The 18,176-nt window shown below is 44.7% G+C and overlaps 1 protein-coding gene across 5 annotated transcripts in view; it reads right to left on the reverse strand.

Moving 5' to 3' along the window:
• Positions 1-18,176, reverse strand: part of PPHLN1 (periphilin 1) — a 715,827-nt gene that overhangs the window by 665,943 nt on the left and 31,708 nt on the right. For all 5 annotated transcript variants that reach the window (XM_078674289.1, XM_078674291.1, XM_078674288.1 and 2 more), the window contains exon 2: positions 9,469-9,566. In XM_078674289.1, the coding sequence (XP_078530415.1) occupies position 9,469 (1 nt within the window). In that variant the 5' untranslated portion in view covers positions 9,470-9,566. The remainder of the gene's footprint in view (positions 1-9,468; positions 9,567-18,176) is intronic.

The following is an 18,176-nucleotide window of genomic DNA, read 5'->3' on the forward strand; positions in this document are numbered from 1 at the left end:
ATCGAAAGCTAATTTTCTCTTGAATACTGTTGGGTGGCCATGTTTAGTCTCTTCCAAATCTTAGGGTTTTTCAGGAATCACATGTATATTGGAAATATGCGGCGTTGCCCTGGGGCATGCAAAGTGTACTTGACAGAGACGGTGGTGTGATCTGAGATGCCTCTGGGCAGATATGTAGCCCCCTCAAGGTTCCCTACACTATCTGCTAATGTGAATATATAGTCTATTCTGGAGAGGCGGTTGTGTGCACCTGAATGGAATGTGTATTGCCGCTCTTGCGGAAATCGGGAGCGCCAAACGTCCACCAGGCCCAGCGCTTCTAAAAATTCCGTTAATCTGGAGTTTGGGCAGTATTGGTGCCTAGAGGGAGTCCGCTCAAGTGTGTCATCTACGGTGATGTTAAAGTCATCTCCCACGATTAGTTCCCCTTCTGGGAATTGGAGTAGAAATGTGCTGAGCGCTGGGAATGTATACTGTAACTATGTTAAATGTACCCCCTTTCCATTGGCATGAAATAGCTGCGAACCGTCCGTGGTCGTCCATCCTTGTTTGACAATGAGCAGGAATTGCTTTCCAACCACGATGCCCACCCCTCGTGAACTTGATGTAAACCCGAATGTACCGATATCCGAAAGCCCCATCTATCAAGGGCCTTACATGTCGACCCCACTAAGTGTGTCTCCTGAATTAAGGCCACCGCTGGTGCCTGACGTTTGAGGTACTGCAAGACATGTCCCCTCTTTATTTTATCGCGGAGGCCATTCACATTCCATGAAATAAGTGATATGAGTGGACCATTTGTGGGATAGACCATGGGTGCGTATGTGGTATTGTTAGTCAGTGCAGGAGCCTGTGCCATATGGATTAACTGCATGGAAAGGTTGGATAGGATATTGCTGCGAAAGTATTGCGTGGAACAATTGACTTCATACCATAAATCATTTCAGACAGTCAAAGTAAATTAAGGAATAGCTATATAACTCTATCCCCGTCCCGTCCCTCCCCTCTCCCTGCAAGACGGAATTGAAACTACCCGCCTCCCCAACTGCGCAGAGTGCACGTTACCTATACCCTGATATCTTTGTGGGGGGGAGCTTTTCCAGTATCCCCTCCAGATCATCCCCTTGTCCTCAGTGTAGTAAGTTGGCATTATTATCGTTAACTTGCCCGATTAATTAAGAGTGTAGAAAGAGCAAAGAAACTGATACTATACATTAGACCGATGCTGGTCTCTTGTCGCTTTGGGAATCATGTCAGGTGCACGTGCTCATCTGGCTCATGAGCGTTGCTTTCAAAGCGGGATTCTATTAGTACAGTTCTGTGTTGACTCCATTTGCGCTGAAGAGCAGTGTGCCAGTAAGTGATTACTGCAGTTCTTAGTTCCCAGCGGAGGGGACGATCCACTCTCGGCTTCCCATGCCCGTAGCTCCGCTCATCGATTTGGTCTCTTCTGTTTCTACTTGTATTGCTTCCTGTAATTGTCAACCATGTTTCTTTCCAATTTTTCCGGGGTTAGTGACCAGACGCCTTCACTCAAGCCATTCTTGGGCCTCTTCCGGGGTTGTTAAAAACCATACCTTTCCCTCCGCTTCCTCTCTCAATTTCACGGGGAATAACAGTGAGTACTTGAGCTCACGGTTCCTCATTTCTTTCTTAACTTCGAGGAAGCTGCGTCATTGTTTTGTAACTGCTGTCGTGTAATCCGGAAAGAAGGTTATTGTGCTATGCTCAAGGCGTACCCGAGGAGTCACACTGGCCGGCTGGAGAATCAGGTCACGATCCCAAAAGATTAAAATGCGGGCCAGTATGGGCCTGGCGGGGCTCCCGGCCTTGGCCTGCCACCCAGGACACGGTGGACCCTCTCCACTAAAAAATAGTTGGATAGACCTCGTGGTTGCAGATGGTTCTTAATGAGGTTCTCCACAAACAGGTCTAGTACTGGCCCCCCATCCCCTCCAGCACACCAATAATTCTAACATTATTAGGCCTCGAGCGGCCTTCGCAACAATCAAGTTTAGCGGTCATCACTTTACTTTCAGCTTCCAGTTGTTTTACTTTGCGTTTGAGAGCGGCTGTGTCTTCGCAAAGGGCTACTGCTGTCGCTTCTACCTCCATTACTCTCATGGTCATTTTTTTGAAAGTCCGCACAAATTAGCGAGAGTTCTACAGAGACCGTACCTATACGTGATTCCAAAGAGGTATGTACCTTATTTAGTGTGGTCATAATGTCCTGCAGCGTAACATCTTGGGTCTCTGACATTGTAGGTCTTGCCGCTTGGGTGGTTGCTTGGTCTGTCATTTCCAGCTGAACCTTTATGCACGCAAACTTGTCTAGCTTCGTTTGATGCGTGTTGTGCTGGCCCCTTCCCCCCCCCCCCCCCCATCACTACAGGTTTCAGACAGCTGCCTGCCTGTGTGGTTTATGGTCACACACAGCCTTTCAGGTTTCCCACTTCTGGCTGGTCACACTGTGGTCTTGATGCAGTCGAGGAGAGCGGCCAAGGGCCTGCACCTGGTCCCACTACACGGCCCATTCACTGTCCTGGATGGTCGTGTGCTTAGCTCTACTTGCGTGAGTGCAACGCGGCCGGGGCAAATCTATCCCCGCCGCGCATGCGGTTGTTGATAGGTAGTTTTTAGCGGTTCCCATCTCCCCTCGGGAGTCTTGTTGTGAGATCTGCTCCTCTTATCCTTGTTGTTATCCCCAGTTGGGTTCTTGCTATTCAGCGACCTATGGTGTGGGTCGCACACGTCGAGCTGGGTTGTCTTCAGATCTGCGTTTTCAGCCCACAGGTAATGTGTGCCTTCTAGGCCCATGCCCCCTCCGTCAAGCCTCTCCCAATCGACCAGGTTCTCTATGCCGCACTTACAAGTTGTGTCCCTCAGTATTTAGTGCCCAGTGCCATCCATCATACAGGAGGGGGGAGTTGAAGGCCTTCTTTCTCGATCACTGGTCACTCCAGGACGGGCCTGTTGCCGAGCACGGGGCCCCCTCTCCTGTAATTGTGTTGGGCATCGCGATGTGTTAGCGTCTTTTGGGCTGCGCCGGACCGAGATTCCAATGGGGCCCAGGGGGATTCCGGTGGCAACCGGTGTCCCCCTGGGATTGTTCGTGCGATGGAACAATCCACGCGCAAGGGATTGGTGGACGGGTTGGGCTCCCGGACGGGGGCAATCAGCGCGGCGATTTCGGCTGAGGCGAGGCGGCGCTGTGAGGGCTCGCGCGTCGTTTTGCTTCTCGGTGACCCACCCTCCCTTACCTCTGGTAATTATGATTCAATTTGTTGTATATTTAATTTGTATTTGTCACTATAGGACAGGTGACAGTGCCATCGTGTGGTCTGTGTTCTTTTTGGGGCGCTTTTTTGGGGATGGGATGGTCAGGAGCGGGCTCATCCTTCCCTATGGGTTGGGGGGGGAGGGGGGAACGAGAAAATGGAAGGAGGAAATAAACCATGGCATTGTTCTGTTCATTGGGGAAATTGCTGATACAAGGTTTGTGGGGAAGTTTTAAATGTTAGTATTTAAAGGATATTCATAAGATGGTTCTAATGTACAATGTTGTATGGCTATACTGTTTACCCGTCTTAAAATAAAGCGATCTTTTATGCTAAGAAAACTTTCATGGTATGGATTGTTCTTGTTGCGCGATGGTGTAAGGTTGGCTTATGGCAGATGGGCCTCCAAGCTACTCGGGGGACTCCACTCCACCGGATCTATGAGGGCATAAAAGGGCTTCGCAGGGCGTGCTCATTTGTCATCATGCAGCCCAGCTGATCGGCCGCGGTCCTCAGCCCGCACAATCTTGGCATTGGGCGGCGGGGTCAATTACCTTTGTGACGCGAGGCCTCCGCTGTATTCAAGTCCCCGGCTGCAATCCTCGGCACAGGCCGCATTTGTTCTCACTGGTGCAGCTTCTCAGTCTCGTCTTTTTCGGGCTGCAGTTGGTTTTACCGCGTCCTGGCTGCTTCCGACGCCTTTCCCACCACTTTTAATAGGTTTCTGCCAGCGAATTAGTTGACAGATTTCGGGGGATGTCTGTCGAGAAACAGAGCTGCCCTAGGGAGCCGCCATTTCCTCCGGCCACCGGATACGCCCAGATTTTTTTTTTTTTATTAAATAGAATAATTAACTGCACAATTATCTAAAATCATTGCAATATAGTACAAAAGTTAATATGCATGCAAAACATTCAACACTCTGAGCAAAGTCAGAAAAATGGCACAGGCAATTGCCACAGGCTCCATACACTACATATTTCAGAAGCGATTGTGGCAATTGTCTAAAATCATTCGAGTTCTGGCCCCTATACATACTGCCTCATGCGTTTTTACCTTAGATTTTGCCATTGAGTCCCATGGGTCTTCCAAACCTATTTACTTCTTTGAGAGGAACTGCATACAATCGCTAACTTCTCTGGAAGCACAGAATATCGTGGCCCAAATTAAAATCCCCGTCAGCTAAATATAGCAACATTTTTTCAAGACCTGCCATGTTCCAGAACACCAGTTTCCCAAGAAACCTAGTGGGGACTGGGTGACTGGCCTGGTGATTGGTCAGTGAACTAATATAGAAGCAAAATAAGCCGCTTCCAAGCTCCAGTCATGCTCCACCATCCACTTAATGTCAAAGGGCTAAAAACACTGCCTGTCCCTACTATTACTCCACCTCCACAAAAAAGTGACTGAAGTTTTTTCCCTCTCACCAGTTTCATGTGGTCTTTGTGTAGGTTTCAGTATGGAACCACATTAGCTTCTGGACTTTCTATATAAATATTCAAGATGCAAACACTGCCCTTTTATCAAAATTGGAAGTTAGATTTTAAATGCTATGTCATGTCTAGATTGTTTTCCATTATTTTCACACGGAGTTTGTTGCTTGAAGTTGATGCATCCACTATCCTGAGATCCCAGGTATTTCAGTTTTGCATCTGTACCTAGCAACCAAACATTACTCACGCCCAGGACGTACGTGCTTAAAAAGCATTATTTTGTTTAAAGAGACTTCACTGGTCGGGATTGCAGGATCAGTAGTAAAGTCTGTAACTAGCAGATGTGGTTCTGTGTCATATTTCTCACCACCATTTGTGCTTTAATATTGTATGATAAATGAGTCAAATGATACCTAAGCCAAGCTCCCATTTGGGAAGTGCTTTTCTAGGGTGCGTTACTTCTATCATTACTTTGCGCTTGTGGCAGATTTTCTTGACATTTCTGTAGGCAAGATTTTACCTTTTTTTTGCTCACAAGTCACTCTCTATTAATTTACCTTTTTGGCTCACAGGCCCTCCCAGTTAATGTCCCGGGTCAGAGGCTGCACAATACTGTCAGCAAATGAGATGCAAGAGAAAAATGTAGCAGTTCTTCAATCAGAGTAATCCGAGACCCGCAAAGCATCTTTCCCAATCTCCTCTCCAGTGGGAAAAGCAACAGGTATCACTCACCAAGGGGAAGCAAGCTTGTGTGAGCATTAAGCGATTGCTTTAAAACAAAGGGAATAAGTAAATCATGTGCCTGCATTTTACGCCTGTGCTTGGACACATAAAGGACATAATCTGCTACTTTCTATATATTGTTCAACTTAGTTTCTTTCTTTTTTTTAAACAGATTTTATTGACTGAAGGCACAGGAAAACATATGCACTGCTCTGTAAGCCAGAAGCCAATGCCAGAATCATAGTAGCATTGTCTACTTCAGTAGTTTACATACGTGAATACTTAAACTGTAAAGGAACATCTTTACCCCCCCCATCCGCCCTAAATAAGTGCTGCAGCTTGCTCAACCCAAACAGAGTGTAAAACATAGACAGTATCAGCCATGTACATTAAACACAGTCCAACCATCCTACCCGACTGTTCAAATGGAGGGCAGTGAGGCAGCGCCTTCCAGTCGTGGGTCCAGCTCCATGCCCCGATAGTCCGCCCACCGTTTCCAAATCTTAAAATGCTTCGGAGGGCAACCCCTGGCCATAAAAATGGGCAACTCAAGCCCCATGCAGAAGTCTAGTCCATTTTTCCAGGCCGCCAACGGCGGAGCCTTCGATGCCTTCCATGCTTGTGCAATGTCTCGTTTCGCCAGCGTCACCCCCAACAATAATAAGTGGCGTTTGTACCTGTTGCCCCCTATTCCAGCCAGAACATGGAGCAATGCCAATCGAGGGTCCCTCCGAAGTTCCCAAGCCAGGACCTCCCCCAAACAGCGGAAGACCCCATTCCAGAATCGCTGCAGCGCCCCACAGTCCCAAACCGTGTGAAGTAATGTGCCCTCTGCGCTCCCACATCATAGACAGTCTGGAGACGCTACCATGCCCGCCCTCTATAAGTGTTGCCTAGTGTAGTACGTGCGGTGGAGGAACCGAAACTGAATGAGGCGCAGGCGCACGGAGATAGCCGCCCCCCTGGGACTCTCTAGGGCCTCCACCCAAGCTTCCTCGTCTAAGTCCCCAACATCCCGCTCCCACGCGGTTTTAAGCCGTTGCAGGTCAGAGGAGCAGTGCCGTACAAGAGTTTGATAGATGCGGGAAACCTTCTTATCTGGCAATTCCCCCATGAATAGTTTGGCTTCCAACGGACTGAAGTCAGGGATGTGGTCCACCCCAGCTATATAGGGCAGTAACGCGTGACGAAACTGGAGGTATTTATAAAACTGGGTACGGGGCATCGCAAATTCTTGCCGCAGGGTGTCGAACGACTTGAGGACGCTGTCGGACATAACATCCCCCAGAGCATCCATCTGGGGCAACCTACCATTACGCCACAGCAGGGTTTCCCCGAGTCAGCACGCCCCACCAGCCCATGCGGCGAAGGGCCTGCCTCTAGACCAGAAATACTACCTGCGTGACCGACGGAAGGGATTATAGGAGCGTGTGAAGGAACTTAGTTTCTTTTTTAAGACATGATGGCACTGAAAGGTCCTCAAGTATCTACAAGTGAATTACAATGAAACAGATGGCCAAATGTACTAAACATTTTAGTGGCTGCACGCATTCAGGTTGATAAAAATCAGAAGCTCCACGACCCAAACTTTTTATTTGTTAAGTATGGGTTTTGAAATGGATACCCAATTGCAATTTGGAAGGGGCTTATTGAGGGGGCCCCTTCCAATTTGCATTTCTGTACCCTATGTATCAATGGTTTGCTACTGCTCGCAAAAACACTGATAGGTTTCAGATTCCCAAGCTGTGATAGTAACTCCTTCGCAAAAGGGAAGGGGTACCCTATGAGACACTTCACTGTTGCCAGCTGGGGAGGTGGCTTCAGGAAGGAGTAGGCAGTGGTTCAGAGGATCAGTGCCAATTCACACTGAAGAAGTAGTTTTTCAAAATGCGATTATTTTTATTTTAATTGGCTGCTTTACAAAAAAAGTTTTGATAAGCATTCACAGGAATGGTGGCATGCTGTTGTATGAAGGCCACCATCCCTGTGATTGTAGCCAATCGTAATGGACCACAAAATTCAAACTGAATTAATTTTCATTAGGCAGGCTGTCTGCGACACACACCGACTCAGTATTTTGTGACCCAATTTAGTAGTAAATAGGTTGGACCTCAAAATTAGATTCCATTAGCAAAAAGTCAGGGCACAATTTGCTCCTACTTTTTGAAAATGAAAAATCTAGCCCCAAGTTCTTAATTTCCACACAGATTAACTTGGGCAAGGTTGACATAGATTTGATTTAATGATTGATTTGATTTATCCACTTATAAAGCGCGCGAATGCCCGAAGGCGTCTTGGCGCTAATGACAGACAGCAGGCTTCTCGGACGGACAACCTAACAGGCCGCAGTAAAGAGCCAAGTTTTCACTGCTTTTCTAAATGAGCCTAGAGATGGGCTATTTTTTATAATGAGTGGCAGCAGGTTCCAAGCCCGTGCTGTGTGTACAAAAAAGCTCCTTCCACCCCAATTGGCCCGTCTGATTTTCGGGACTCTAATTAGTTTCAATTGGCTCGATCTGAGCAATCTGGAGGGTTCATACAATTTCAGATTGGTTCTCATGAACTTTGGGCCTGATCCCTGAACAGCCTTGTATGCCAAACACAGTGATTTAAATTGCACTCTTTTTGCAATTGAAAGCCAGTGTAAGATTTTTAATTTATGTGCAATTGGCTCGTATTTGGGAATGCCAAGTACCAACCTTGCAGCCGCATTTTGCAGGCGTTGTAGCTTAGATAAGATCTGTACTCTAGCCCCGGCGTATAATGCATTCCCATAGTCTAATCTAGATAATGCTAATGCCGTCACCACCGTCTTTCGAGTATCATCTGGTATGTAAGCCAGTAATTTTTTAATCATCCTCAGGATAAGCCACACTGAGGATGCCAGTTTACTAGCTTGGGCATCAAATGAAAGTTTGGTATCAAGGGTCATGCCCAAATGTTTCACTTTTTCTGCTGGATCTGGACAACTGCCCAAGATGTCAGGTCACCAGGCTGGGGACCAGATGTTAGAATTGCCTCCCAGCAGCAGCACTTCGCTCTTATCCCCATTCAGCTTCAAGCAATTACCCAGCATCCACTGGCTGACCAGTGACAGAGAGTATTTGGATTTTTCTGCCGTCTCGTTCACCTCCTTACTTATGGACACCACGATCTGGGTGTCGTTGGCATACGACACTGGAGTGAAACCACATTCCCTTATAATTTCAGCCAAATGTGCCACATATAAATTAAAAAGGGTAGGGCTCAAGGAGAAGAACTTGAACATCTACAGGGTGTAGATTCCTTAATCATTAAATAACTTTATTCGGTTATTGGTATAAGAACCATCAAAGCATACAAAAAATAAAAACTTTTATCTATTTAAAATCAAAAAGTATAAAAATAAGTGCATTTTAAAATCACAATTGAAAGAGGGCGATAGGAATGGTCAACCAAAGCATACATCAGATTATATAAAGAACAACTGTAGTACAGGCTTCCTACCGGCAGCCATGCTGCTTGCAAATGCATTAAAAAGTGAGGACGTATTCCTGCAGTACACAATGCATAAAACACATTGTACAACATAATATAGTCAAAACAGTTAATATTGCAATGAAAGCTATGGTAAAAGATTGTGTCGGATTAACCAGAAGGCAAGTAAAAAGCAGCTAACAGCAAAAACTATTGGCCCAGGGTGTAGATTTCTTGTTTAGTTCCTCGATTACTAATCACATAGTTTCAGGAAAAGTGCTTAATTTATCTAGAACAGAACTGCATTTATAGATATTTATATTGTCGTTTACTTTGCCTCTAGCAAATTCATGAAGATTATTGATATTGCCAAGTTTTGTATCAACGGCAGCTATGAAGAACACCAATATTTGTAGCAGGTCAGCTTGCAAATCAAATTTATCAGATAGAAGACCACATACTCAAAAATACAAGGCTCAAAGTGGAACCTGATAAATTCATTTCTAATCATCCATCATCAATAGAGACTGTGAAACAAAATGTAATAAGCTAAAAGCAATACACTCCCAAATACCTACTGGTTTCAGAATTTGCTGATGACAAGAAGTGTCACAACGGATACTGCTCTTCAGCAGAACGTTTTCAGTGATGGTCAGTGACGAGCCCAGCCCAGCACCTGTGAAGTAGAAGTATGAATCCATTAAATGAAAAAAACACACTGCGACCAAGGATCACAGATCACTCTTTAGACTATTTTTTTAACTGTCAATTTAGGTATACTCAAAGGTTGACCACTTATTCAAAGACCATTAATTTTGTAAGGAGTCACTCAGAAGACATGGAGAACAAAGAACATCCAATTTAACAAAGGGTGACAATCTCACAATGTGTATGCAACTTTGGATTTGTATGTCACACTAATTGTTTTTCCCAGCACTGAGGAAGTTGCGAATGAATTTTCCCAGTGACGAAACACGTGTTGGCTGGCTGAGGGTAATGAACAAATAAAGAAAGAATCTGAGGAATACATGGACGTCTGGATTGATTACACCATTACATTTTGGATTCACGTGTGTGTGCTTGAAGGCTTGTCTTCAATAAAAAGGAGCTATATCTCCTCTGGAGTTAAGAATGAGTTGACAAGTTCACATAAAATGCACTTTTAGATCATTCATAAATGTTGGACAATTTACCAATTTTGCACCAAAGTAGGAGAGCTCTGGTTAAATCTGGTTCTTTGTTCAGATATTAGAGTGAGTGAAGGTTATGTGAAAAATGTCAATGGGGCTGGCCCATTTTAAAGCCAAGAGGTGTATAGACGAAGGAACAACTGTACATGCATGATACGACCAATAAGCCATTTCATTATAAAGCTGTTCTCACAAGATATATTGTATTCATATTTTTCGAGTCTTTCTATCATAAGAGAGGCTACATTAGGTACAGAATTCCAGGAATTATATATATTTGAACAGAGCAATAAGCAGGAAGTTTAACATTGCATCTCAGGCTAATTGTGAATCACAAATTTCAAGAACTGATCTTTGCAATCAGTAGTGAGGAGTGACTGTCTTCATGGGTGAGCATGGATCTCTGTGTGAGTGAAGACAATAGAGTATAACACTTTAAAAACATTAAATAAAATTCTAAATTGTGTATTATATATTCGTGCTCACTAACCAAGGTTATGACACTAGTCCTTTGATGTGCAATTAAGTGAAATCTTTATAAGGTAACTTTTTAAGCTCTTAATTGTGGGATCTGTTTGCCAGTGGGGTGGCATGGTGAGCAGAAATAATGAGGTGGGGGAAATTCCTGCAATTCTCTGCCTGGTGTATCCTCCCAAGAACTTGATATGGTGAGGATGAGGAGCATTTCTCGGTAAAGTCTTACTGACAGATTACATTTATATCATCTAGATTACATCTCCATTTGTCTTGATAGCGAACATTTAATGGAGTTACACATTGCTTTTTCAAATGTATTACTTCTCATCTGTATTACTTTAAATTTTATGGTAAGAAGAAACAGAAACTTCTCCAAAACGATTTCATAGAATAGACTGCAGTCTGTCCATGATATATATACTATCCTGCACCAGACCAGTGGTTTTTAAAGTTTATTGATCCAAAATACAAAGATATATTCAATGATTCTTTTTTATATACACGAGTATCCCCGTGGTGATGAGCCTTGCTTTCTTCAGCTGTCTGAATGGAGGGCACTTTAAGCAAATTAAGGTGAGGCATAACAAGGATGTCATGTGCCCTAAAGCAATCATGGAAAATGATAAGTCAGCTGACTTGGCAAAATATTCAGATTTTCCATCCCATCTTCAAATACGGTTGTTTCAGGTTCACTTGGATGCAGAGCATGCCTTAGGAGGTCAGCAGTAGTGGGTGTTGCATAACCCGCTTGTTGGCTAATATGATGGTGTTGAAATGACGCAGACTAAACGTTATGAATGCAGGCCGCTCGGGAAAGCAGAGGTCTGCGCGCCTCAGTAGGCATGTGCCGTGGCTACGTTGAGCCCTCTGGAATCTTACCTACAAGTATAGTCGCATTCCACACACAATAGTTTTTATTCACTTCATCTATACCAAGTCTTTATGTCGAAGTGTTTGGTGCTGACTGGAAATAAAAACAATCCAACATTACTAACTATATACGTCGAGTTTTCCTCTCTTGCAGGGATTAATAATAAAAACATATCCAATTTGAAAGGATGACTTTATGCAATAACCGCTTTTCAACTGAAAGTTGAACAGACAAGGAAAGGAGGACTTGTAGACAAACATAATAATGCTTGTAGTTTAGTAAAATGTACCCGTTTGATGTGTGTTCAGGGACAGAACCAAAAGCTCTATCAGTAAAATCTTCCCTAGATGAAAAAATTTCAAATATTTATGTAAACGTATGCCTTTAACCAATGAGGTCTCCAATCTGTGATATTATCGGGTACTTTAAAAAAAATGTTTACTCTTTTTAATTGATATCATACTGTTAATGTTTTGAAAAGCCAGCACTTGTGTTTAACATGTTCTGATGTGTGTGTAGTCTCTTCCCGAGTCCCGTCCCTACCCCATGGATTCACCCACCCTCCGATGACTTTCCCACCTTGCTCCTACGTTGGTGATGTTTCTTGAATGCATCCCCCACGCTATTTCTTTTTAAGTCTTGGCTGGCGATAGCAGCGCATGTGCTGCTCTCGCTATGAGATTGCCTTTTGTTATCAATTCTCCCCAACGCTTACATGCACGCGTTTGCATGGACAAACATGGCTGCTCTTGCCATTTGTGCATAGCAAGCAGCATGCGCGTGTCCGTATGGACTGTGGACAGTCCGACGCCATATTATGAAGCTTTCGTTGTCATAGCAACAAAAATGCCGCTTCGCGAGTGCTTTTAATTAAGTTGCTTTCGCGATCACTTGCACGGTCGCACAGAATTCTATGCGGCGTAAATGAGAATGTGGCAATTTACAAAAGAACCAAGCACAGTACTAAAATATGACCCTGGGGATTCTAGGCCAGTGGAAATGAACCAATGTAAAATGTCCCAAATCAAGAGTGGGTTTAAGGGAGACGGACCATATTTTTTCTTTTTTTTCCAGTTTACGTAGCGCGAACTAAGATGTAAGAGAGATTTAGGGCTCGATTAAAAAAAGGCTCTCTCTGCATACCTGGTGGAGGACCGCACAGCACTTTACTCTTCCAATGAAAATTCTGATCGCAGAGATTTCACTCTGAAAGCAGACTCCCCCATGACTTTTTTGATTCAGACCCAGAGTGATCTGCCCAGAATCACAGGATCACAGGATTGAGCTTCCTTCCCACCAAGAGTTGAACCAGGTTTTGCTGCTTCAAAGTGAGCAGCTCTAGCCGTTATGTCACATCCTGTCCTCATTCCATAATTCCGTTGCCTTGGAGCAGGGAAAAGTAGCTCTCCATCTCCGATGGACATGTGTCTTTGCATCATCAGAAAATACTGCGGGCATAAGAAAGTCAAGCCTGCATCAGTTGCAGGAGCCGCGGTAAATACAAAGAATGACTCAGTTCTGCGAACAAGGTTGCTGTGAGTGATGTTCAGCACATGCAAGTGTTGACAAGCAAGCTCACGCCCACTCATTGCAACCGATCTAGCACACTGCGGTCCCCTGTCTGTAACCTGGAGTGAAACCGAAAAATCACATTAACCACTGTAATGTTGACAAGCCGGAGGCCTCACAATTAACTCTCCCTGCTCAAAATTGAAAACGAGGCAAGGGAATGAATGAGCGACCACACAAGCATAGGAAAACAGACTATTGCTGGTGTGGGGCAATCAGAGAGCTCTTGTGTAAAAAGACTCCTTTTTATCATATTTTAAAGGCAAATATTTTTTTATTTCTATTGACTCTACCATTTATATTTTAACATGTCTAGGGGTGAGGCAGTATGTGTGCTCAGGGCTGCAACACAATCAGTTTATCGACAATGTAGAGTGTTACTTCCACAATTTGGTGGCTAGAGCAGCCTTAGTTCACAGTCCTAAGGAGAACAGCATTTCTGCATCCTAACTTAAACACTGTTTAATGACAGGTGGAATTATGCTGTGAAATATGGTGGTTGCGTTGGTACGAGGAACTGGGACAAAAAAAATAAAAGGGTCAGCACAAATTTCTTTTTTTTTCTTTTTAACTCTTTTTATTGATCCACAACATTATTGCACATACACAGAGCAGTAATATTGCATATACAGTTGAATTATCTATTTCAATTGACAAGTCTGAGCCCACCCTAGTAAGAAGACCCCATTCGAACTCTGCTTCCCTCTTAGAGTCCACGATATATCTGCCATGCTGACCAGATTTTCTCCACTTTTTTTGGGGCACCCTCTACTTTTATAAATCACTGATTCTGATTGCCAGCACCAATCCAGGTAATTTCCCCATTCCTCCAGTGTTGGGGTTGTAGAAGTGAGATATTTTATCTGTCTCAATGGTGCAGGGCCACCTTTTGTCTACGGGTTCACAAAAAGAGGATCGACACTGGAGTGGAACAAAACACAAGTTTATTAAATCTCATGAGCGGAGTCCATCATACAGACACTACAAGTGCCTGAGAGGGAACTGATAAGCATGGTTTCAAACTGATCTTTTATACATTTTTGGTACAGTAAGACAAGCACTAAAACCCCTTTGTCATGGTTACATAATGTTTACACAACCCCTTATACAACACCTTATACAACACCTTTGTATAATGCTTACATGCTGAACTGCTGACTCCTGATTAAACCCCTACCCACATCATCTTTGTAGATAGGCAAGGGAGGTTACAGGCGTTGGTGGGCTAACAGATTATACATCTGTGCACTTTGGCCCTTCGGCAGGGCAGGACTCCTTACTGTGGCACACAAGTATTATCAATACAATCAGCTTTCCAGTGAACATGTAACTTCTGACTTTACGAAATTCCCAGCAGAAACACAGAAATTGGAGGCTGGTAGACAAAATGGAAGAGGAGTAGAGGCTAACTTAACAGAATAAATGTTTTACCATTCAACAGGGTGGGTATTGCCCCCCACTTCCAGGCTATATTACGCTTAGCAAACACTGCTGCAAGCATAGACCATAGCTTCACATGTCGGGGCCAGTCTTCGGTAACCTCAGTTGTTAAAAGGAGCCATTTGGGATCTAATGGCACAGCCATATCTACCACCTCCGACATTACCCTCGTTGTCTTTATCCAAAATTCCTATAGGCTTGGAAACTCCCATAACAAGTGATAAAAAGTTCCATCGGATTCACACCCCCTGTGACAATTCTCACTTTCACTCCTTCCCATTCTATACAAAGCTGATCTGGGGTAGTAAACTCTATGTAACACCTTGAGTTGTATGAGCTGGAATCTGGCACGCATTGCCACCTCCCTTGGGCCCTGGAGTATTTTCCGTCCATTGATCTTCCTCTAAAGTGTAGACGCCATGCTCCCATGTCTGCCTAATCGTGTTCATGGGATCTGGGGCATTAATAATTATCTTTCTAAAGAAGAGAGCGATTGTCTTTACACGTATCTGCTCTGTCAAAACCCCATCTTCTAAAGGTGCAGCTTCTACTATTAATTCACCTTCCTCTATGTGTTTCCTGAGCGAATGTCCCAATCGTAAGTATGAAAGCCATTCACCCTGCCCCATCTATTAGTCCCGTTGTAACTCTGTAAAAGCAATATACGCCCCTCCTCTCCAAATATCACCCAAGGTCTCTATACCTAGCAATTCCCATTTGGCAAAGTCATCCATGCTTCCTTCCTCCTTCAAAAAATTCCCTGCCCAAAGTGGCGTAATTCCGGAGAGCTGTATTTCGTGCCAGCTTTCCACACCCTCACTACCAACGGCGTATGTGTAGGGAGAAGCTTGTCAACATGCTTCCTATATAGTAGGGTCTGCGGGCCTCCCATCCCCATGGCCAATATATTGACCCTATAGGCTGGTTCCGCGCAATCAGATACCCAGCCATTGACATTCACCAATTGCGCGGCACAATAATAGCCAGAGATAAGTCAGCACTAATTTTAACCACAATTCTATGAAAGAAAGAATAGGAGTGTAATCAACTATGAGTCCGTTTATTTTTGGATAAGTTAAACTGTGTCTAATTCTGTGAAACTCTGCAGCACAATTTGTGCAGGTTCTCACAAATGCGGACTAGAAATATTTATATCATAAACCTAGAGAAGAAGTTCTGCACTAAATCACTAGTTTACTGCAGTACAAACAGTCTCAGTAGAATATGTTGGTACAGCAAGGGCAGACAGCTGCTCAAATATTTACACCAAGTGCTGGCTAACATGTAGTCATGCTCATTTCCTCCATACGTTGTTTCCCCTAAGCGCTGTTATTCTGAGAATAAAAAGAGTGGATACGAACATCAAAACACAAGGTCACACAATTGTAACCCAACATAGCTGCCATTTGTGTGGATATATAAAGGAATGTACTAAAGAAAGAGCATGCACAGCATACCAGTTCTTAAGGGTGAACCCTGAGACCATGCCTTCACTCGCTGCAAAGGACTGCACTCTTATAACAGTCATTGCAGAAGGTCAGCATGTAGCAAGCTTGTGTTTAACAAGTGACTCACTTTGCCTGCTAGTAAAATTGCAAATCAAATATAATGCAGTTGTCGACAAGCAACATACAATATACTTTTGATTATTTATTCATTTATTTTTTAAACTCTTTTTATTGCACAAAAAAAAAGTAATCCACGGTTACATATATATGCAACAAGGTAAATATCGACACGCACTTGCAGAGTACAAATCCGAACAGTAAGTGTATCATAGAGGAGTTGTCAACTACTAGAATGACACAATGCAATAATACAATTTTCTTGTTTTCCGAAGAAACTGAAAAGAAAAAGGAAAAACCAAAGACAAACTGAAGAAAAGGTAACGAGCAGTATGCAAAATGTAGACACATCAGTAAGGTTGCGAGCATAGTAGAGCAGTACCATCAGCACCACTAAGGACAATTCTATTCACAATATGGCTTAATGGGAAATTAAACGTGAAGGCAGTCAGGCATAGGACGGGTCCCCAATACGGTACCAGAGGAGCGGCAGTGGAGTCGCTCCGTCAGGGAGGTAACACCCAAGGCGACTCGTGTATATTGTCCGCTAGCCGCAGGGTTTCCCAATAACAACGTGGAACAGTGCAGAATATACATGCCCAGCAGGAAAATAGCAACGGAGGCAGACCCCGTGTGATGCGGGGCCAGAACTAGCCCACCCCTGTAGGGACTAATGAAGTAACCAATTGGGGTCTCGTCTCCTGAGCAAGCCGTGCCACATACCGCCGGTATGGTTCCCATATGTCAATCGGTCTTGAAGCAAGCGGAATCTGTTCTGAGTATTCAACACTATTGACATTACAGTAGGCCAAACTACGCAGCCAAGCGCGGACCGTTGGAGCGCGCCTAGCACACCAAAGTAGTGCCACCTCCCGTTTGGCCAAAAGAAAGACAATGGATGCCAATCTACGAAGGGGGCGTGGGAAGTTTGCAACATAGCCAAGCAACGCAATTTCAGGGATGGGTCGCAGATCCATACCTTGAATGTCCCCCAGGACCCGGTGTACTTGTAGCCAGTAGCCAGTCAGCTGCGGGCAGATCTAGGAAAGGTGGGCGAAGTCTGCCTGAGGGGAATTACACTTAGGGCAACAGTGTGACCTGTCAGAGTCGATCTTATGCGCAAGCGCAGGTGTGTGATACATCCTCCTCAGGAACTTAAAGTGTATGAGTTTATGGCTGGTGTTAATGGACACTTCCCTCGTGGTGGCACAAGACGCCGCCCATTGCTCATCAGTGATCTGGGTGCCCAGGTCGTTTTCCCAGGCGGAGCGCACCGCTGCGTCAGTGGATGGAATCGAGGCAATACATAACTTGTATAGCTTAGAGACTACATGCGTCCCCGTCTGATTCTGTATGATAAATGTTAGTGCAGGGGTGTCGTCAGGAGGGAGCGGATATGTGGGGAATTCAGCCCTGAGCATAGAGCAAATCCTAGTCAGTGTGAATGAGTCCATAAACGTCCTGTCTGTGAAGCGGTGTTCCTCCGTAAGTGAGAAGGCGTGTCCGTCTGGGAAAAGATCGCCGACCGAGTGTATCTGAAATTTGGACAGGGTACGCTGAATCACCAATTCGCCAGTTATGGAGAGCCAGTGATGGTTAGGCAACGGCAGAGCTGGGGAGTATAATTTCTCAACACGCAGCAGACGTCGCAACTTATCCCATGCCCAACATGTAGTGGATAAAGGCTGTATGTCCTGAGGGTCTCGAGGGATTCCCCTGGGCAGGACGGAACTGAGGGCCACCGGGAGAGCCAAATCAGCCTCAGGCTTCAAAAATGGAATTCTGGCGTCTGGGTGGAACCAAGGGTATGCATAGGAGCTCTGCGCTACTAAACAATAAAGATAAAAATCTGGTACTCCGAATCCACCACGTTCGTAAGGAAGTGTCAGTGTGTGCCAGGCCACCTGCGGGTTCCTCCCACCCAACACCAATCGCAGCAGTGAGGAGCGAAGTTGAGAAAAAAAAAATGTTGGTGAGAGGGATCGGAATGTTATTGAATAAATACAAAAATCGGGGGAGGACAATCATTTTTATGATGGCTATCCGACCGGCCATAGAAAGTGTGAGGCGGAGCCAGCGTTCCGTATGATCCTCCAAAAAATCAAGGGCAGGCCCGTAATTCAAACGGACTATGGACACAGTGTCAAGGTGGAGGTGTATACCCAAATATTTCA

The sequence above is a fragment of the Lissotriton helveticus genome, chromosome 1_1 (genome assembly GCF_964261635.1).
Source record: "Lissotriton helveticus chromosome 1_1, aLisHel1.1, whole genome shotgun sequence".
NCBI lineage: Eukaryota > Metazoa > Chordata > Amphibia > Caudata > Salamandridae > Lissotriton > Lissotriton helveticus.